The sequence below is a fragment of the Glandiceps talaboti genome, chromosome 14 (assembly GCF_964340395.1).
Source record: "Glandiceps talaboti chromosome 14, keGlaTala1.1, whole genome shotgun sequence".
Classification (NCBI taxonomy): Eukaryota; Metazoa; Hemichordata; class Enteropneusta; family Spengelidae; genus Glandiceps; species Glandiceps talaboti.
Window position 1 is genome coordinate 12,568,861 of NC_135562.1, and position 23,500 is coordinate 12,592,360.

The 23,500-nt window shown below is 36.3% G+C and overlaps 1 protein-coding gene and 1 pseudogene across 2 annotated transcripts; one reads left to right on the forward strand and one right to left on the reverse strand.

Annotated features, from left to right (window-relative positions):
- Window positions 1–1,223: 1,223 nt before the first annotated feature.
- LOC144445278 (LITAF domain-containing protein pseudogene) lies at window positions 1,224–5,288 on the reverse strand (annotated as a pseudogene). Its single transcript, XR_013481902.1, has 4 exons — window positions 5,192–5,288; window positions 2,880–3,020; window positions 2,447–2,588; window positions 1,224–1,338 (listed from the first exon to the last, which is right to left on the reverse strand). The product of XR_013481902.1 is annotated as an LITAF domain-containing protein pseudogene (transcript).
- A 15,687-nt stretch (window positions 5,289–20,975) lies between these two features.
- Window positions 20,976–21,374, forward strand: LOC144445279 (receptor-interacting serine/threonine-protein kinase 3-like). Its single transcript, XM_078134821.1, has one exon. It carries the CDS (start codon window positions 20,976–20,978, stop codon window positions 21,372–21,374), a length of 399 nt encoding a protein of 132 aa, XP_077990947.1.
- The last annotated feature ends 2,126 nt before the right edge of the window (window positions 21,375–23,500 follow it).

Here is a 23,500-nt window from a genome sequence, read left to right on the forward strand (position 1 = left end):
TATATATATATATATATATATATATATATATATATATATATATATATATATATATATATATATATATATATATATAATTCTATTCCATCCAACAGTTGACAATGGCTGACCTGACCTTCGTTGACCGTACGTTATGACATGATGATAAAGTTCTCTGTCGATAATGTTTTGGATGACTTCCCCAAACTCAAAGCTCTGAAAGAACGTGTGGAAGCACTACCGAAGATTGCAGAATATATTAAGAATCGTCTGCCAATCGAGTGAATACTAAAATAAAATAATGGACAGTAAAGACCATAGTGTCAATCCAAGATTCTCAAATTAGAGTGGTACATTGTATTATCAGTGGAACCATGAGGATAAGATTGTTAGCTTATTTTTTCTTGTCCACTTTTCAAGTATAAGTCTGTCAAATAACTGTTTCTCTCTTCTGAATCTTAATCCTAGTCTGAACTTATGCAAAACATTTAATTTGCAACACTTCCAGCACATATAACATTAAATGTAAATAAATAAATAATTAACATCATGATTAATGAATATTAATTAATGAAATTTATTAAATCAAAAGTTGTCTTTTTTCATCATCTTATTCAAAATCAACATTTGGCACATACATCTTAATTTTATTAACTTTCTGCAGGAAAATGACAACTTGCTTCTCTTTTACAGCTGCAAAATAACTTTTTTTGTGGGTTTTCGGATATATATATATATATATATATATATATATATATATATATATATATATATATATATATATATATGTGTGTGTGTGTGTGTGTGTATATATATATATATATATATATATATGGTAAGTAACAATGTGTGTGTATGTATGTATGTATGTATGTATGTATGTATGTATGTATGTATGTATGTATGTGTGTGTGTGTGTGTGTGTGTGTGTGTGTGTGTGTGTGTGTGTATGTATGTATGTATGTATGTATGTATGTATATTAATACAAATAAATCCTTGAGGTAAATTAGCCACTTTCAGCATCTCGCAGACTGCTTGTTATTAATATTTGGCGATTCAGGTTGGTAGTTCTTGTTGATAATTTCTTTGTTTAGAGTTTGGGATATACTTTTATCTTGCATTATAGTAAGTTGAATATGCAACTATAGTATAAAGACAATCATTTTACAGTGAACTTGGCGTTCTCCATTCTGCAAGTCGTCGGCGTTTCATCACGGTCGTTTCTGCACTTGTACATGGATATCTAGCTGAGTCGATTATATTTACCAAGGACGGTATTACAATTGGGGCAGTAATGAGTGACGTCCTTCAAGGAAGGGATGCAGAATGGTATGAAACACAGACACAGTATCCAACCACTGGAATGAGTAAAGGAATCAATGTTAGGGATGTCAAGGAAAACTAAATATCGCTGATTACACAGCAGTATACACTTTGATCAGTTCTCGTAGGAAAAATGTACATGTAATTGATAAAGTAGTATACGGGAATGCTAGCAGACTATCAAAGTAATGATATACTGTATCGACAAAAAAATAGCATTTGAAATTCTCTAAGAGAATTTATTATCATTAATGATAACAAAAAGGGGGGGGGGAAACATTCACAATGAATCTGCTTCTTATTTTGTCGACCTTAGTACATATGCAACTACATTTATACCATGCGTGCGCACTAGCCAAGTTCAACAACAAAAATATGGAATATATACGCTGGTCGTTCTATGTACATGTCACCACAACCCGTGTCTACGTCATTAGTTCTGCTGTGTTCGAAATAAGTCAAAGCGCTTAAAATTGCCATTGTTTTCCCGATTTTATTTGTATATTACTGACGATGGTAATATTATATTACTTCACAACATATTTCTTCATTCAGCTGGAAAATATTCGTGACCTAAGGGCTGTAAGTACTTGCCTATCGACTCGTAGTGACAAAGACCCCTAGGTCACTCGTATTTTTCTTGGCTGAACGAAGAAAAATATTGGGGAATAACATGTAAATGTGTTGTCGAGAATAAATTCGAGCAGTACTTAGTATGGATGAAAGTTGAATTCTTATATGTCAGTTATCAAAAAGACAAAAAAATTGAAAAGTTTGACCACTAGGAGCGCTGTTCGGAAACAGCGCTACAACTGTCAGTGAGGGTTATAATACAGGAGTACTAGTATAGTTTCAATTTGCAAATATCATCCTTCCTAGTGAGTCCAAGCAAACATTGGTCACATACTCAAAAAAGCCTAAACATTCTACTAATGATGCTTCTGATGACGTTATTTTTAGGAACACACGGAGTTGTTTAGTCGTATTTTGTTGACCTCTTTATATACTTTTCAGGACCCCCTCCCCCGTTTCACGTTTAGGGCGCCCTCTTGTGATACTTCTTTCGAAAATGACTGCATGAGGGTGGGTGAAAATATTAAACCGGAATATCACCTATTCAGTAAAGATTCATTTAAAGCTTACCCAAATAGACATATGATGCCAACCACCATCCACGCCATCAGACCAACGCTGTAATCTAATCGTGACACAACATCCTGATGGCAAGAAGGGCATCGCTGATTCACAGGATAGTCTCTGTATGTGGGTTGGACAGTCAACCCAGCTGTAAATGTATTGTAGTAAATAGTAAGTACACGTCATTTTCTGAAGAATTTGTGAAATGGGCGTCTGTTAGTAGTTATCAAAATTAGGATTTTTTTAAAATAGAATTTGGTACACAAACACCATAGTCTTGTGATTAAAACTTATCGAATCATTGCATATGAATAACCCTTATTAGCATAACGATCTGGTTAAGGACAGTACTTATCACCAGTATCTCATCGTATCATAGTCATCATCAACATACATGTGCTATCTGTTTTGCATTTAGGAAGTTTTATAACTTTCTTACCCGTAGGTTGTTGAACCACAACAGTTGTGGCACCCGTGGCTGAATATTGACCAGGTGTTGAATACTGTGTCTGTTGTTGTTGTTGGTAAGAGTCCGGTCCCGGATACGGAGGTGGGATATTTTCACCTTGTTTATCCATTTCTGTTGACGTCATAAAATCAGACAAATGATCAAATTGTCACGTACTCACCAGGCTAGGGAATATTCAAATTGAAGTTTTTTTCTTAAAGCTGATATATTTCGTGCATTAAAGCACAGGGAAAAGGACAAATAATCAGTTTTGTTCTCGCGATTTTCCGGATTTCTAATATTATTTAATGTATATTTCAAATAAAGTTATACTGTTTCCTCTCACTGTTATTTTGCTTCTATTTCTTACCTGATATCAATTTCTTATCGGAATTGCATTAACCAGCTTTGCATTAATTAGTAGCTTGCTAATTCAAGAACAAACTCACTAGTTATTTGCCCACATTATAACGCATTAAGCCGTAAGTGTAAACATCCACTGATCCGACCATAGACCCTCCACCTAGGGTCTATGATCCGACTAATGGAGCTCCATCGCGACCTGTAGTCGAAATACTCCTGTAAATGTATCTATCTCATAAATCAATATCGTGTAAATACAAGTAACATGTTATTGAAACAACAAACAGTCAAGTATTGTGCAAGACATTGATTGTGGTCACGAGTTGTCGTAGGGGGCTGACGGATGTGTGAGGGCGCCTTAAAGAGTTATCGTTGTAGCTCGTCTAGTTCCTATACGGTATCGTTACAATTTCCACCTCAGTATAGTGAAAGTCGGCACTCGGAAGTCTTGAGATGGACTTGGTTTAGTTAGAGACCACGTTGGCATCCAAACTACGTTGCCAAGTTCCCTGGCGTGTTCAAGTTCTTTCATCGTATGTTTAATATATGATATATGGGTACACACAGGGTGTGCTAGTAGCTTGTCAAACTGACATGTTTTGTGTTGATATATGGATACACACAGGGTGTGCTAGTAGCTTGTCAAACTGACATGTTTTGTGTTGACAGTTTGTTTGTTTGTGGATGAAAAATCTCCGAGTGCTGATGTTGTACTATTTTAAAACGGAGTGCAGATCCACGCTCTAAAGATTTTGACGCTTCGGACGCGTCCCATGAGCGTCGTTTGTGCCAAAAAACATAAAACACTAGTGTTTAGATCTAGAATGCATTGTGTTCTATTTTTGTTCTGAACACTTACTTAGTGTTCAAAAACTGTTACAGTGTTCTGATGCGTCAACAGTGTTCTGGTTTATAAGATTTTGAACATATGTTATGCGTTCAAAATAAAAACACTGTGTTCTAAATCTGAACACACGCGTTCTAGTATTTATATTGAACACATATACTGCGTTCAAAATCTGTTACAATTAAGTGTTCAGGAACTGAACACATCACTTAGAGTGCACGCAACCGTTAAACGGTCTGGTCCACAGTCACTTGTGAAGTCATATTCCATTCCAGGATGGTGATATTCTAGTCTAGGATGATCATAATACAAAATAATGACGTTATTATAGGTATTTACGATAGTCAAAAATACCGTTACGGGTCCCTGTTTCCGATATTATCCGAAACAGTGACCCGTAACGGTATCGTATCGTAAATACCTATAATAACGTCATTATTTTGTATTATGATCATCCTCGACTAGAATATCACCATCATGGAATGGAATATGAGTTCACACGTGACTGTGGTCTGGTCTTTACGATTTAGAACATTCCTACATACCTACACATCATAAAGTGTATTAAAGTAGACATGTAAATTTAAATATATATACATTGTGTCTTCTGGCCCTAATTCTCTGATTCTTATGTGAGTACGACGCACAGCTACAAACTAAGGCTCATACAGCACATTACAGTCCATTTCTACGACGACGACGACGACGACAGCAGCAGCAGCAGCAGCAGCAGCAGCAGCAGCAGCAGCAGCAACAACAACAACAACAGCAGCAACAACAACAACAACAACAACAACAACAACAACAAAAACAACAACAACAAATGATATTCTTACATTTACTTCTCTCACCATTTTAGTTTCCGCCAGCAAATACGTAAAAATGATCGAGCGGTAGATAATCGTTGGTACTTGAAATGGTAATCGGAAACGCAATATAACCGTCCACGTTATGAAAGGCACCTAGGAATTATACCGAAGCTCCCTCTTTGACATTCTCACTAACCAGAGCTGTTATTTCTTCTACGACAGTGTGAAATAGCAAACTCTGATAGTTCACAAACCATTATGATATAGTTATTGAATGTACTCACCTGGTAATGAAAGAGGTAGTGAATAAGATCGAATGAAGAGCGAGTATAGGGATCTAAATTGTCCACAGGACTGGAACTAAATATTTTCTGAAAAATAGGGCAGTGGTTAACGAATTGGTGGTGTTCACGGGGGTAATACTCTTATTAGCAAATCTATGCCCATTTTGCATGGTTTTGAACAATATTTGCATTGGATTCTGGCTTGTTATTTCGTATAGTATGGTACACACAAACATTAATAACATAATATGTTGGTATTATAAATACTGTCTATGAATTTCATGCTGTCTAATTCGTATTTTGATTACTAAAGTGAACCCCCTGTTCTGTTTGTTCTGTTTTTTTTACTTAATATACATGCGTCAGCCATAGTGTTGTCATGTGAGCAATCTCGCAAACATGAATCATAATATCCACTCATAAATCAAGAGGGTGAATACGTGTATGTTAGCAGCTTCATATGCTTTTAAATCATAACTGTCATATCACATTGGTAGGTTTTGGTACGTTCAAAATAACTTGAAGTGAGATAATCGATGTACAGGCGCTTCGACCTTTTCTATAAACTGATAGCTAGTCCCGTCTTACTCGCCTGGTCTGCGACTCAGAGAACGAGTGTTAAATCTGATAGATTCAGCATATGGACAGCCTATGTCAAAGTCACTAAAGCTTTAAGCAATGGACGAAGGAATCCACTAAATGGTCGAACTCACTGTGTTCATTACGAACCGGGACTACAGCGGACTGTAATTTAGTGCGCGCTCGCGCGCTTGTGTGTACATGTGTATACGTGAGTGAGTGTGTGTGTATGTGTGTGTGTGGGGGGGGGGGGGGGTGTGGGGGTTGGAGGGTGGGGTGGAGGGTGGCACAGTATTAACAAACACGAATAATTCATTTGAATGAATAACTATGACCTTCAATGTCCAATATCGTTGACGGTATTGCACTGCAGTCTGCATGACTAATTATATTTTATGTCGGTGAATTCAGACCTAGTATGACCACAGGGAGTCCAAGAAACGTGTTACAAACAAACATTCAAAAATAAAAATGAATAAATAAATAACATAAATAAACAAATAAATAAATAAATAAATAAATAAATACAATGTGTGTTAATATGAAAAACTATATAATGTGTTTATACGGGCTCTGTATATTATTAAAACCGTACAAGCTTATCGTGTTTCTCAGTCATGATTTGAACTTCACAAGTTTGTATACAATTATACAACATACAACATATTTTATATGCCGTTGTTTGTGTACATTAATCTGTATTTATATCTGTGTGTTGTTTGTAACAGGGTTCCCGTGCCCCCTGTGGCGTATCACGAAGCTTTATCCCTTGCTATAGTCTCCACAAAGAACATGGGACTCAAACACTAAACTGTCAATTGAGCTCATTCTCCGATACACGTTGTTTCGTACATAGGCTGCGAACTTTTCCAAACTCCTACTCTAATTTTGTCACATTACAAATGTAACCCAGTGTTAATCCTTGGCACACTACATATTGAATTGGGTCAGAATGTCCAACAAGAGTAATCAATCATCGTATTTATTTATTTATTTATTTATTTATTTATTTATTTATTTATTTATTTATTTATTTATTTATTTATATACAAATGTGTAAGTAGTTGTGGACATAGGCACTTCGGGACTACGATACGTATTAATCATTACCCGAGGATGTGCTGATGTCCACTTCTGTAGGCCAATAACCAGGCGTAAGTTCGAGTAAGTCGTGAATAAAATTCATCGGAAACAACTCACAGAACACATTTGAAAATTTAAAGTGAATAATATGCATTGACCTTCGTTCCCAATATATAAACACACACACCATTCCACAAATGTATGTATGTATCATGTATGTATGTATGTATGTATGTATGTATGTATGTATGTATGTATGTATGTATGTATGTATGTATGTATGTATGTATGTATGTATGTATGCATGTGCGTGCGTGCGTGCGCGCGCGTGTATGTGTGTGTATGTGTGTGTATGTGTGTATGTATGTGTGTGTGTGCAATATTTTATACATCTTTCAATTATTCCCATACCCTAATCATTTAAGCACAAATAGATTGGTTAAAAATTACGATCCCTTCCCAAAAGAAAATAGACGCGTTTTTCCTGAAATTTAAGTAGACAGTGTTTAATTTGGATCCTATAAGATTATAAACGTCGTCGTTGCAATCACTCTAAAGATCACTCTATAAATATGAATTTGTCAGTCAACAGATCGGAGGCAAAGTAACTAAACTATGAAAATGGAAACAATTTTCGTGTTGTCTGGTAAACGGTCATGGTACGGTACTAATGACTTACTGTTCACTGGAAACTCAGAAGGTGTTTGCTCCGAAACATATTTCTAATAAGCAACAACAATAAAAATGCGAGAACTGATTTATTCATTTAATGTTCATCGATAACCCCAAAAGCTGTTAATATGTCATTATAATATATGATGTGAAATAAGAATATCTTTAATTATGTTAAACAAATGTACAAGCAAGCTCATGCACACTCCTAGACAAAATAGAAAAAAACGATGATCTAACCCGGGAGAATATGTTTCATTTTTACAACTTTAATTATACAGGTGATCTTTAGCTACGGTGCGAGGATGTTGGCATTTGCTGTGATAGTATAATATAGTACGGATCCGTGTTCATTTAATGGATTAAACAGAACAGTTTTCGGTTAAACGTCTGTTAATTTGTCCAAGGTGAAGCCGACGCAGATATGCCCTTATTACCTCATTGGTTCGCGAAAAGTGCTACTTCTCATGTTAAAATATGACACAAAGTTATCCTCTGGTGTGGTTAAAGTTCCTATTTGGGTTCATCACCTTCACGACAATAAAAGTAATTGTAATCATATTCGATTTTCACTTCAAGAAGCATTCAAAAATTACATCACTCAGCCTATATAACAAAAAAAATCACGACCATTCCTGAAAATATCGCGCTCTATGCTACTGTCTCTTCAGCATTTTGGATTTTAAAGATCTCCGCAGCCTGTCAACACGATTAGCCATGACCCAACTAACGATTTTTGGACATGTGTTCAAGTATCTAGAATAAACAGTAATACAGGATAAACACACTATGAAAAGGAAAACCCCACAAATAGGGTGCACAGAATAATTCATTTGGGACAGAAAAAAAAACAGGAGAATAGTCGCCCAATTGAAGTTCTTCACTATCTCAACAGGGTATATTACCATCGCTTGATTGTGGACCTGGATTTGATCCGCCTACGATCGGTTGTATTTGCCGAGTAAAGCATTACAGTTTGGACAATGATGAGACACGTCCTTCAGGGATGACATACAGAACGGTATCAGACACAGGCAACAAATCCAACCGCTGGATAAAAACAAGATAACAAAAACAGCATTTAAAATGTCAAACTGGCAATTTAGTAACATAATATATACCTGTTGTTTTGAAATTCTCAGTATAAAAGTGTGTTTATATTACTTTCTACAGACATAATATTATACAGTTCGATCGTACACACAAGCACATCTATATGTATGTATGTATGTATGTATGTATGTATGTATGTATGTATGTAGAAAGAAATGCATAAGGAACTAATAAACCAGTCCGTATATATAGCTGTTAAATCCGACGTTTCGAATAAATATTCTTTTTCAAAGGAAAAATTGGCGAGACAGATAAATGCCAGATGAAAACCCGAACATTTCTAAATATAATGGAACAAAACCGCGCGTGATATAAATAAACGGTTGTACGTGGGATAAGTTCTTAAATTCGCACGCACCTAATAGAACCCAATAGAATACGCCTGAAATTTAAAAAAATACCCAATAATCATGATAATTAGATTGGGAAAGACGAGAATAATCTATTAATTCCAAGGGGTTCCAGCGTTCCAAGACGGAAAATGATTTCTTCTTCCTTCAACCTCAAAGCTTTCTCATCACCAGAAACCTTACAAATTCCTGAAATGGACATATCTGATACATTATGATCGTTTGTAATAAAATGCATAGATACGGGATAGTTACGATTCCTTTGTCTGGTCAAACGGAGATGTTCCACGAAACGATCACCAAGACGACGTACAGTTGAACCTATATATAGAAAACCACATTTTTGACATGTAATGCAATACACTACATTAGTACTAATACAAGTAAATGTACTTGTAACAGGCACACTGTTCTTAGGGCCAAAAACATGATTAGTATTAATAATGAAACGACATGTACCACATCGAGTACGATCGCACGGAAAAGAACCAGCATTAACTTCCAATTCACGTTGTTCTGTACGTACCACCATATCTCTAAGACTGGTATCACGACGCCAAGCTGTTAATGGTACTGCAGGAAACAATGAATTGGTAACCCTATTAGAACGTAAGATATTAAAATGCTTGTATATAATGTCTTTAACTCTAGTTGAAAAGGGATGGTATGTAAGAGCTAGTATGGGACGATCGTTGTTACTCCTCTGATCATGTGATTTGACACAAGCTTCCCTAGACAAAGATGATACTTTATGTAAAGCCGCGTTGGTAACAGACATAGGATAACCACGTTGATGGAAGTACGTGCAAAATTCAGCAGACCTTTTTCTGAAATCCAAATCACTACTACAAATACGACGTAAACGAAGTAATTGTGAATAGGGAATGGAATCTTTACACTTATTAGGATGTGATGAACCATACTGCAAATATGAATGTGAATCAGTAGGTTTAGTATAAATAGATGTAGCTATATCATCACCATCAATCCTAAGGGAGATGTCAAGGAAATTGATTGTTAGTTCTGAAATATCATAAGTATACTGAATAGCAGGATTAAAATTACATATGTAGTTAATAAACTGCATAAGGTCCTCAAGTTTGAGTGATGCTGCACCAACGCCGTCATCAATAAATCGTTTATATAGATCAGGTAAGATCCCTTGATATGAGCTGAAAATAAGGTGTTCTTGATAAGACATAAATAAACAAGCATAACTAGGTCCAAGACAACTTCCCATAGCAACGCCGAGTTTCTGCACAAAATACATGTCATTAAAGGTAAAATAATTACAGGTGAGAACAAGTTCAGCCAATCTAAGAAGTACGTGGGTAGGAGGGTCAAGTACAGGTCTTATGTATGTATGTATGTATGTATGTATGTATGTATGTATGTATGTATGTATGTATGTATGTATGTATGTATGTATGTATGTATGTATGACTATGTATGTATGTATGTATGTATGTATGCGTGTGTGTGTGTGTCTGTCTGTCTCTGTATGTATGTATGTATGTATGTATGTATGTATGTATGTATGTATGTATGTATGTATGTATGTATGTATGTATGTATGTATGTGTGTATGTGTGTATGTATGTATGTGTGTATGTGTGTATGTTTGTGTATGTATGTATGTATGTATGTATGTATGTATGTATGTATGTATGTATGTATGCATGTATGTATGTATGTATGTATGTGTGCTTGTGTGTGTGTGTGTCTGTCTGTGTCTGTATGTATGTATGTATGTATGTATGTATGTATGTATGTATGTATGTATGTATGTATGTATGTATCTGTGTTTATATTATGTCTGTGTCTGTATGTACATCTTAGATAAAAAGTGAACGATTGTATATATTTGAGACTTAACACATGTTAAAGTCAACGTATTTCATTATAATGACACGGGTTAATCCAAACGGAAGTTCGTGTCACAGGAAATCTTACCCAACGAGACAGATAATGCCACTTATCATCCAAGTCATTGTACCAGTGCTGTGCTCCATTCTGGTTACTACTTCACATTGACAGGAATGACAGTATACAGTTATCGGGTAATCTTTATATTGTACTGCCACATTAGCTATATCTATAGATCAAATTGAAAAAATGCAATGAAAAGTATTTAGAACTAAACCGATTTTTATTCGTCATCTTTTTGAAATCTGTCTTTTTTTGTTGCGAAAATAAAGCGGGAATAGTTGAAACGGATGATTTCAACTTAATCTTGATGTTTTCAGTTTCCCAAAGGGGACTATATGACAATGGGCTCCGTTTGTCCAGTTTTAGATTACTTAAAATCACCAAGTGTCTAAAGGTAATGCAGAACAATATATACGTGTACACCAACATTACTTTTGGTGATCGTACCACTAAACGTCACCCACGTTTCATACCTAAAAGATATTGTACTTCCCAAATACGTACTTATAGGTTGCTGGACGACGACAGCCGTGCGCGCAGCGTACTGTCCGGATCCCTGCATTGCATATTGACCCTGAGTAGGGTATTGTCCCTGTGCTGGGTACGGTGGCTGGGGAGGGTACGTTGCTTGTTGTTGTTGTTGTTGTACGTAGGGAGACGTTGTTGGCTGTGTTGGGTACGGTTGGTTTGCACTACCTGCTTTATCCATCTCACTTATTGTTTTATAAGATAACTACAATGAGGAAAAACAATAAATGTATTATATCGGTTTCAAATTAAACCTCGATTTTAGCTACTTATAAATTTGTCGAAGCTATATCAATCTTGCCTGCCTGCCTGCCTGCCTGCCTGCCTGTCTGTCTGTCTGTCTGTCTGTCTGTCTGTCTGTCTGCTTGTATACATGCATACATGCACTATAAATGCATGTCTGTATGTACATCTGGTTGTCTATCTCGATGGTTTGGTGTCTATCTGTCGGTCGGTCGATCCGTCCTTCCGTCCATCCATCCATCCACCCACCCACTAAACCATCCCTCCTCCCTATCCCTCAGTCCGTTTGATCGTTCGTTCATTCATTCATTCATTCATTCATTCATTCATTCATTCATTCATTCATTCATTCATTCATTCATTCATTCATTCATTCATTCATTCGTTCGTTCGTTCGTTCGTTCACTCTCACCCACCCACCCACCCACCCACCCACCCACCCACCCACCCACTCACTCACTCACTCACTCACTCACTCACTCACTCACTCACTCACTCACTCACTCACTCACTCACTCACTCACTCACTCAGCCATTCATTCATTCATTCATTCATTCATTCATTCATTCATTCATTCATTCATTCATTCATTCATTCATTCAGTAGTCAGTCAGTCAGTCAGTCAGTCAGTCAGTCAGTCAGTCAGTCAGTCAGTCAGTCAACCATCCACCCACTCACCCATCCATCTATCCATCCATCCATCCACCCACCCACCGATACATCGGTACAATACACTGATTAGGCCACTGAGATAAGATATACATGTACATGACGTCACAAGGTATGATAGTCAATCCTTAACAAACCACATCACGGCTAGCTAGGTTTGTTATCATGTCATTAAGTTACAATTTATAGTAAAGAAAATCGATCTGCGATGCCAAAGTCCAAACTGCTTAATCTGATTTATGCATATTAGGACATCCGTACTTTTTCTACGTTTCTCATTGTACTACACCTAAAAATGGTCGATTGGTAGTCTTTATGTACATTTTACTAATATTTTCATTTCATAATCATACTTTGACAGTCTTTCATACTTGACAGACTTGATGACTTAAAATATCAATTAACGTCACAAAGAAACTTGGAATCAATTGTTATATTAACGCTCCAAACTTTCAGTAAGAAGCGAGAATTTTCACTCAGATACACACTTCTTGGGGCACTATCGTACAATCAGTGTTTTTTATGACCATGCCGTAGAGGGCGTCATTTTAAATATTAAATTGGCTAGATTGTAAACATATAGGGTCTGTCGGGTCTTGTGAAACATAGTATTATTTATGACAGTTTATATTTTAATCTGTTTGTTGGACAATGTTGTACTTTGTTTATTGTCCAAACGTTGACAAATAACTTAATATGGAAATATTTCAAATTCCATGCATGACACTCAATATAATTACTCAACGTGTCACAGGCAAGGGTATTTTGTGAACATACATTTCAGTTTAATATCCATGCAAATAATAATAATTACAAACATATGCACACAATTTCTCCATACCCATTACTCATATGGTATAAATATACATTTTAATTTACAGTAAAATCGTTATAATTTATCATATTCCGACTGCATGACATCCAACTTTTTGTCATTGCATATCACGTGTATATGAGGAACGTACAGCTCGTGGTATTTTGTTTACGTGTATTCAGTAATAGTAGTGTATACAGTTCGTTGACCTTGGACACTCTAAAGTAAGGACATATGAAGGAAAATTGATTTACTTGGATATCATTCAAGGGCAGTTGAGACGCACGGCGCAGAAAAAAGGGCCGGGTTCAAAATTACCTGATTGCTGTGATTGAGCAAAGATATGAAAATAAACAAAAGTGTTTATAATTCGTTCACAAATGAAATAATGAATGGATAATTGATTGAATAGAGATAAGTACAATATATAGGGAACTTGCAATCCAGACTGAGCATGCTCAGACGCAAAGGACTATGGGATTATATGTGGTTATTGTAATACCTAATCTGGCGCTACCGATAAAATAAACCTCCCGCAATGGTCATGGTGACTATGAATTGATCAATTGTGGTTACAGACAATGTAACATTATTGTTTACAATGCTAATTGGTTAGTATTTAATATCACATTTCCCATGATGCAACATTCACTGAACATAGCGGGTTTGCAAGTTCCCTATTATCAGCATTCACCCCGTTAATTTGCGATAGTTCTACTAGGACACAGTCTTTTCATTGCGTTAAATTAAGCTAGTATGTATGACCCTGGCTTGACAATAAAAATGAAACAATACGGCACAGCCGACAAACAAGTGATATGCATGTGCAGACGGACCAACCGATAGACCGTACACGTAAACGGTGGCTGTACCTTCATCACAATTCATGGAACAAGAAAATTGTCTCCTGGTACATCTGTGATAGAAAACTGTCGTTAAAAACACAAGGAGCACGGTAAGGCTAAACCACCTAAATTTCAGGATTTGAACTATTGACCTATACTTTAGCCGTTATCGAAGACGCCTCAACGCCACGACAGACACTAATATTTCATGCAGCATCACAGAATCCAAAGTTCAAAAATCAATCTGAAAAAGAAAATCCTCACAGCAACGCACAACGTCCACTACAGTATACCATCATGAACATACAAATTACTTACCGACAAATTAACTTACTGGACAATCTTAGCGTATAATAAACAGACGATAGTTTGGAAGCACCAACAATATGTCTCCGTCCTCTGTATTTTTATGCTGTCAATAGACCTCTGTTGACTTGATGTCATGGGAACTATCTTTTATTCATCATGGAAATGACCTATTGTCACCTATGATATTTGTATTTCATTTCACATATTTTTTTTTATCATTTGTAGTTAAAATTTAATTAAATACCATCACGTCATAGTACATATGACTAATGCCACAGATGCACTTATACCAATCACACCCCTACAGCCTATAATGCAGTCGTATGGGTACAAAGTGTATTTTTGCAATATACTGTTATTTACTTCATTGATGACATGTGATGTGCTCATAAGAGTAAACGTGATTTCATTTCATTCGCATGTTCAACCAGCTCAGCCCTATTTTTTGGATTCTGAAGTTCTTGTACAGAATTTCAGCATTCTACACACTCACACGTATTCAGGAGCACTGAACGCACTGAAATCGGTGTGGGAACAGCACGATGGACTTATCGAAGTATGCATGTTTTTTCCCCCATTACTTTTTTACCTAAACATTGTTATAATGTCATTTTATGTCATATTAGAATATGGCAACAGCGCCATCGTTTGCAATGGCACTTAACTGTTCACAAAACGTGTACTCTCGTAAGGAGGGTAAGTGATCATGTCAGTCTGTACATATGTGTTTTATAAACAGCCACGCCAATTAAATACATGCATATGATTAACAACTGCTGATTACATACCCCATTCATAAGGTAGTTATATTACTCTTCGTAACAATAAATACGTATAGTACCTGCAGGTTGCTGTATAATAACTGTAGTAGGTAAATACTGTCCCAGTGACGGTGGGACAATCGGTACCTGTCCAGGGATCAGGTTTTCTGGCTGTTGTTGGTACGCTGGTGGCTCTGTTGAAACACCATCCTCGTACGATTGGTTGGCTTCAGATAACTTTTCGATAACAGACATTTTGCGCGAGATATCTATATGATAACGAAGCAATAAAAGTAAATATGTTCAAACGAATACTCACTTCAAAGTTTAACAAACTCGTAAAAACAGTTTGGTATAAATTTTACTCAGGTTTAAGGTGTAGCATACATCAATAGCATACATTAATCTTATCAGGAAACTAATGGAAAATATAAAACTATCATTCGATTCCATGTACAAACAATATGTGCATCCAAAATCTACCAAAGATCAATAATACATAAACACGCACACCATACCACAAATGTATGTATGTATGTATGTATGTATGTATGTATGTACATGTATGTATGTATGTATGTATGTATGTATGTATGTATGTATGTATGTATGTATGTATGTATGTATGTATGTATGTATTTTAATGAGTAATTTGAATAATTAATGATTTTCCATAGTTAGGTTATATCTTAATAATAATTAGACAATATGTTAACTTTGCAAGTTTCCAAGTAAGGGGTACATCATATATGATAGCTATAGATATATGGCCTAACGGGAGGTATTCAGTTTAAATCTGGTCTATTTTGTGGTAGATGTGTTATGTGAAGCAGTCACAAAGTATCAAGGGGTTGAATTACAATAAGTTGTGTTTTTGCTCCATTCCCCATATATAGTGCTGGAGTAGAAGTCAAAATCAATAATTGAATAACTAAGTCTGATCACACGTCCAGGGATCAGGGATACACTGATAACTCCGATAAGAGGAAGTATGTGTCACCAGCTATGACAATCAATAGAGGCCAATTTACATCACGAGTTTAACCTATGTAATCATTAAAAATAAACCCTGATGAAGAACCGATCGGAGAGCTAAACATACAAATCAAGCTATAGTGCATTTGATATATTATATATATATATATATATATATATATATATATATATATATATATATATATATATATATATATATATATATATATATATATATAACCACCTTGCAATCGAGATGATGTGAACAATGATCAGGTTGACTGTGTGGTAACTTGAGGAAAATCTTCTATCAGAGACGCCACCCTACCTGGACTCAAAGTGCGATCAGTTTGTTGAACACAGGTTGTATATTAACCTGTTTTTATATGAAAGGGGAAGGCCACTCCAGGAAATAGAGAGTTATGGTAACAATACATTACGACCTTGCTATCTTAAAGTGTAGAATCTGCAATTTTTTATTTCTTTCTCCATGATTGCATACAGCAAAGTCACAGAACGGTGACTTGAAACGAACGGTAAGTGGATCGATACTCTTTGAACCTATGACTTCTATTGATGGAGAGCAATATGGAAGACGGACATCGAGCCGGATCTGAGAAGTGTTATCAAGTCTAGATATGACGTCATGTTAAATCAATCAAATCTATAAGGCTTTTCTAACGGATCATCAGAAAATAATTCTAAAATTGAAGACGATGTATCAAATTTGAAATATATTTCTCCAATTATTTTTTTACATCTGTTATTACATGCATGCATACATACATACATACATACATACATATACATGCATGCATGCATGCACATCCCACATCCATCACCGATACACCTGTTTCTTGTTAGTATTCACCCGCTCTGTTTCTGGAGAGATAACGCTAGATCTAACATGGCATGCATCGCGTGCTCATCATATTTAGACAGCCGCTATCTGCACAAGTTTTATCCTCGATAAAAAAAGATATGGTCAAATGAGCTTTTTCCTACTATATCCTGTCCATCACGAAGAGAATGACAAAACTATTAACTTTACACGTAGCATCCACAGACTCCAAAATTCACAATACAATCTAAAATGTAACACCACATGTACACATATCACACGTATCACAAAATCGGCTAATAACACTATAGAATGTAAATAGCAATAATATACTTACAGACAATTTCACTACCTGGACAATCTTACGTTATTTGGTTTGCAAAGCACGACGATTATGTCTCCGTTGACGTTCTAGTCCGCCTTTTGTACGTTGTCAAAATAAATTAGGTAGTCTGTTGACTTGTTGCCAAGGAAACAATCTCTAGTCACCTGCGAAATAACCTATTATATTATATCATGCTACTATGTGCCATTCTGATTGGATAATAACTGTGGTAAATCCCATTTTACCACGACTGGCAGTGATAAAATGGGCCCCTAAACTAGCATATGAATAGTGCATACAAGCTGAATGTGGAAACCAAAGGGGGGGGGGGGGCGTTTGACTATTAGGAAATTATGGGGTTTAAAACAAATAAATAAATAAACAATATGTAATATATCAAACCCAGTTAGCCAGGGGATCGTGTAGAACGGCTCGAGTCCATGTTTATGTTCATGCAGTGTGTGTGTGGGCGACATGAACGTATCCACTCATCAAAATATGCTCGTTCCCGACGATCTATTACCGAAGATCTTTTTCTGTACGTGTGAATTCGGCTTTTCAGGCATATAAATAACCACAGAATCACATTTAGAAGAAATAGACACATATTTTGATATAATATAATAGAAATAACCCCCTCCGAAGGCGGGTATACACTCGAATTTGGTACAATTCGCTCCATATAGCACTCGCCATTCGGCTCGTGCTATATGTCGCGAATTGTACTAAAATCTCGTGTATACCCGCCTTCGGTGGGGGTTATTGCTTAATGAAATCACCTGTTTTGCATTATCATCATCATCATCATTATCATCATCACCATCACTGGAAGCTGTATACCCAAGTTGTGAAACATTAACATAGCAAATGTTTCCAAACTAAGATAACACCAGATGTGAGCCTCCTGTAAATGCCAAAAATGATTGTTATTTTCTTGTAACAGGATATTACAAACTCATTGAATGCATAAACCCCCCCCCCCTCTCTAGGCAGAACCAGGAACGTAATTCCCGAGCGACAGAGATGTAATTTAATTAATGTATGGTGGTAACGAGTTAGTTTTGGTAACTGAAAATATGAGCAGCTTTCTTACTCTACGTGAGAGAATAATGTTATGGCTCTGTCTGTCTGTCTGTCTGTCTGTCTGTCTGTCTGTCTGTCTGTCTGTCTGTCTGTCTGTCTGTCTGTCTGTCTGTCTGTCTGTCTGCCTGCCTGCCCGTCCGTCCGTCCGTCCGTCCGTCCGTCCGTCCGTCCGTCCGTCTGTCCGTCCGTCCGTCCGTCCGTCCGTCTGTTGTACTGTCTGTCTGCCCGTCTGTCTGTTCGTCCGTTTATCTGTCTGCCTCTCTGTCCATGTTTTACAGAGCCAGTGAACACCACGGTGTAAATGAGATGTAGATAAATAAAACAAATCCCACAATCACAGCGAATCAGATACAAACGATCAATTCAACACCCATTCTCTACTCAGCAGCAGACAACAACAATCAAACATTGATATCCATATGGACGGTTAACTTTATCTACCTTTATCAAACATTTACCACACATGCTCATCTTTGCTTTGCGATAACACGAAATAATTTATCATTTTGACTCCCTACAGCCCCCCCACCCCTCCCGGAGATACCAATGGTAGCACCACGGATAAATACGTCCAAATGTAGCACTGCGTATTTGTTGTACTATATAGTCTGTCTATCACGTAGACAGTAACAGAAACATCGATTTTACACATAGCATAACACATCCAGACATTAACAATCCAATATGGAATAAAACTTCACACAACTCACGACGCTGTTATGATGACACTATCAAATAATATAACAGATCATTGGCGTTTGTACGTTAACTTATTTAATAGTTTGGAAACAAAACAAACAGGTCTATGCCGACTTTAAAGTCTAGACCGTTTATTGTATGTTGTTGAAAGAAAGGATGTCTGTTTACTCGCTGTCATTGAAGCAATCTTTATTCACCAGGGAAATAACCTTTATTATAAGTTATTTTAAGTGGATTGTCATCAACATCACACTGTTTACAAGGAAGCAGTATATATGTCGGTAAAAGGTTATTTTGACGGTTGGCGCTCGGTGGCTGATGTTCCGTTTACTTCCAATATGGGTGTGTCTCCGTCCACAATTATTAATAAAAAATGTCGATTTGATTAAAAATGCAATTTGATGAACTACTGACTCATTTGAACTTGAACCTTGATATAACAACTTACATTGAAATTGTTACATATCCTATATATTCAATATATCCATGAATACTTCTATATTTCGGATAATTACTTTTGAACATTTCTATCTTAGATACTGTATAGACTGTATATATATAATATATATACTGTACTCCAATTCCAAACATGTGGCAGATTCAAGCGCCGTCGTTGCAGTTTATTTCTGAATGACTAGTCCTTGGGCAAGATTTGAACCATGATTGTGCCTCAGTCAGCCCAGTTGTATAATAGTCGATTTTCCAGTTCCAAGATGCAGTGCGCGAGAGAAGTGTCACTTATGTTGTTATGTTTAGTCTTGTGTAGTTTTATTAGGTTTGAATAACATTTTCATCTGGAAATTGTGGAAAGACATGTCTTTTTTTTGTACAAGTCTGTGATTAATTTGATGTGTGTTATCGGAGTTGTTTCCTACTACAATGGTAATTCCTATGTTGTCAGGAAGTTTGGACAGGATAAACAGACTGAATTGTACAAAGCAAAGATCACATAGCAGTACTTGACATCGACAACTATATCAGATAACAATTGCTATACATGTATACACCCTTGATGTCAATTCTGTTATATAGTAGACTATTGAACATTGTGATAGAACTTTGTCAGATTGTAGTAATATTGATTGGAAACTGTCATCTCACAAAGTCCAACATTTGAACTGAAGTACATTTCATGAGTTGGCTACATGAACAGTAGTCTAGTTCCTATGGTATGATGACGTAGAGAACAACGACAGGTACACGATCTGACTACATGAACCAGTGTCATGCAGTCAGCTATATATGTACTATATAGTTACGCACAATGTCATGAAATTACTGTCGTTACCAACTTTATTTCATTATCCTAGAGTCAATGTATGAAAGCCAGTAAGGGACATTTTGTAAAATAAAAAATAAAAAATAATCTCGTGAGCACGACATAATTTTTGAAACACTTTAACACATCCTAAGGAGTCCTATTTTCTGATTGGACAATACTTATCAATATCATTTTTTTGAAAGACATGTTGACCTCTTTGATTATGAGTTGGGCATGGTCAGGTGACACCCATCCCCCTGAGTAGCACGTGCAACACCCTCGACAAGTAAAAAAAACCCATGGCATTGTATGGAGAGACGCGCAATGCATCTTGGAACCGGCAACAGGTCTTTTGAGGACCTGGTAGGATAGAGGTTGTAATGTGAATGCTTTAATCCTATGCGCTTATAAAGGCTGCATGTATATGTTCCCCAGGGAGTTGAGGAAGTATAACGGGCTGCTGTGTCATTAATGACATTAAACTTGACAATACTTTAGTATGATTTAAGCTATTATAATTTCTATTCAAAATTAGATTTTAAAAAAAGGTTTCTTTCTTTCTTTCTTTCTTTCTTTCTTTCTTTCTTTCTTTCTTTCTTTCTTTCTTTCTTTCTTTCTTTCTTTTTATTTTATTTAGTCTTAGGAATATGCACCTTAATCTTACAATGAATATCATTTTTCTTCAGGTCCAAATCAAGGCAGAAATGGTGGTGAAAGTTACAGACTTCACATATTTAAAATCGATCGAGAGTCCAGAGTATGCTTGTGGCGGTGCAGTTGGATACAAATCACCCGAAATGTTTGCAAAACCACCACTAGCAGCTAGTACAGCCAAAGACATCTGGGCACTTGGGTGCAGCATGACTGAGGTAATCTGCCTAGAACTACCCTGGTATTCCATAACTATAACTAAACACATAGAGGTGATGATGGCGTCAGTACTGGAGGGAGACAAGAGTACCGTGCCTATGAACATCGAACTGCTAGAGAAAGGGCCCTTCAGAGAGCTGTGTGAGCTGTGTTGTGTCATGGTCCCATCTGATCGTCCCAGTGCCCTTGTTGTACGTGATACTCTGGATGAGATCTTAAAGTTGACGGACTGAGGGTGGAGCCGTGTGTGTGTGTGTGTGTGTGTGTGTGTGTGTGTGTGTGTGTGCGTGCGTGCGTGTGTGTGTGTGTGTGTGTGTGTGTGTGTGTTGATGTGTGAGTGTGTCGTGGTTTTAATTTTGCAAGTATTTTACATTATTTATATCCAATTTAGTCCATGAGCAGACCCTGAGTTTTAGCCCATTGGTACCAAAATAAGGTACCAAATGAAACATTACTTTTCTAAAACCACTTTTTCTGTAGATTTCAAAAATCTGTATTTGGTAGCTTTCTAGTAGTAATATTCATTAAACAAATTCAATTTCAAATACACAAATAACCATATACATTTTTGTCGTTTATTCTTCATTCCTACCTATACATACAATATTTTACAATGTTTTTGAATATTAATAGCTAATTATTGGTTTAACGATCACAGACAAAGGGCATTGCTTTTCAACATAAATACCTCGTATTTCTATTTTACATCTATTTGCAAGTTAATTACAGATCATTGTTGAAAGCACAATATATAGAGAATTGCCTATCAAATCATCTGCGTACACAAAAAGTGTAGTTAGCCGTTGAGGGCGCCCACTTCTTGGACCAATGTGTACTACCTGTAGTCTATGGTGTCTTTAAAATATTTTGCATTCTATTGTCCTGCTAAAGCCATGATAAAGAGCACAGTCGTCCAAGTCACATGTGCATGTCAGGGGATCCCTCTCCAAGGAATGTGTACAAAGTAATAAGTGACAAAAAGATGAACAAATCGGTATAAGCGAATAGATAAAACTAAGATATACCATGGGATTACACATGATGCCTGAAAAACACAAAACTATTGAATTTTAGTGTCAAACTTTTGCTTGTAAGTACCTCAAACGCATGTGCAACAGAATAGGCATAGTACGCAACACATGATCATTTAATGACGTAAAAAGTACTTGGGTATATGCAAATAGATTTAAATGTCGGGAAATGGCATCGGAACCCAAATATTAGCTAATTTTCACCAATATTCAAGACATCAACTCTATAGAATACACTTGACATGTATTTGTGGGTCTAATGACCATATTTAAGATGAGACATAATTCATTTGTACTTCATAATATAGCCATAGCGAATAGCATAGAAATGATACCTGTAGTTGTTCATAGATACCAGCATATTGCTGTTTTTGATATGAACCATACTACGTTATACTTTATCAAGTCATTGTGAAATTTGCATATATCAAAAAGTAAATTGACGTGCATATGTCCCATATGATATGTCACTTTTGTGACAGCCAGATAAAAAAACACCCAGTCACATCGCCTTCAGGCACAAAACAATAAAAACAACAACAACAATGCGACGCTACACATACATAGTTACATCAACATGGTTTGTATAAAGTTGTAGACATATATTGTGACTGTCATAAAAAGTTTGCCGAACATCTACCGTCATCATCAGCTGCAGAGTAAACAGTGAACAAATACAGCTCGTTTGGACAAATCACCTTTTGTACAGCCACAAACGTATCTTAATATGCTAAAACCTCGTAGTTGTACACCACAGTGAAATCGTTGTCTGTTATAATTCTACTATTGATTGAATTTTTAATGACATTCGACAATGTGATTTTGGAAATCTCACCATGCTTTGGACGTTTTAATCCCTCAGGAACAGCTACCTGTCAAAGCCACTGAAGATTACATATCAACCTTTGACTAAAGTCTCGAATTGTGCTGCAACGCCATTTTTTATATTTGCTATTATCGAGTTGCGAACATGGAGTTTGTCATTGATGTTTATAATTGTGAGAATGAATAGTAGGTTAATAGTTATAAACTAATATAGTCTAGTCAAAAAAAAAAAAGAATTTGGAAACGAATCCCACATTGTCGCCGATGTCTCGTCAGCTTCCGACACACGTGACAATATCCCATTAATTTTGTAGTATACTGTTGTCGATGCAGACATCGGTAAAAACGTGGGATTTGCTTTCAAAAGGGGACGAGAGGTCAATGAGCGATTTTGGTATAGGGAATTTCGGAAATTACTTTTTTAATTTGGAGATATCGCTGAAGTTTGATTAATTTCGAATATTTAAGCAACTAAGCTAATTAAACGACAATGGGGAATTGAA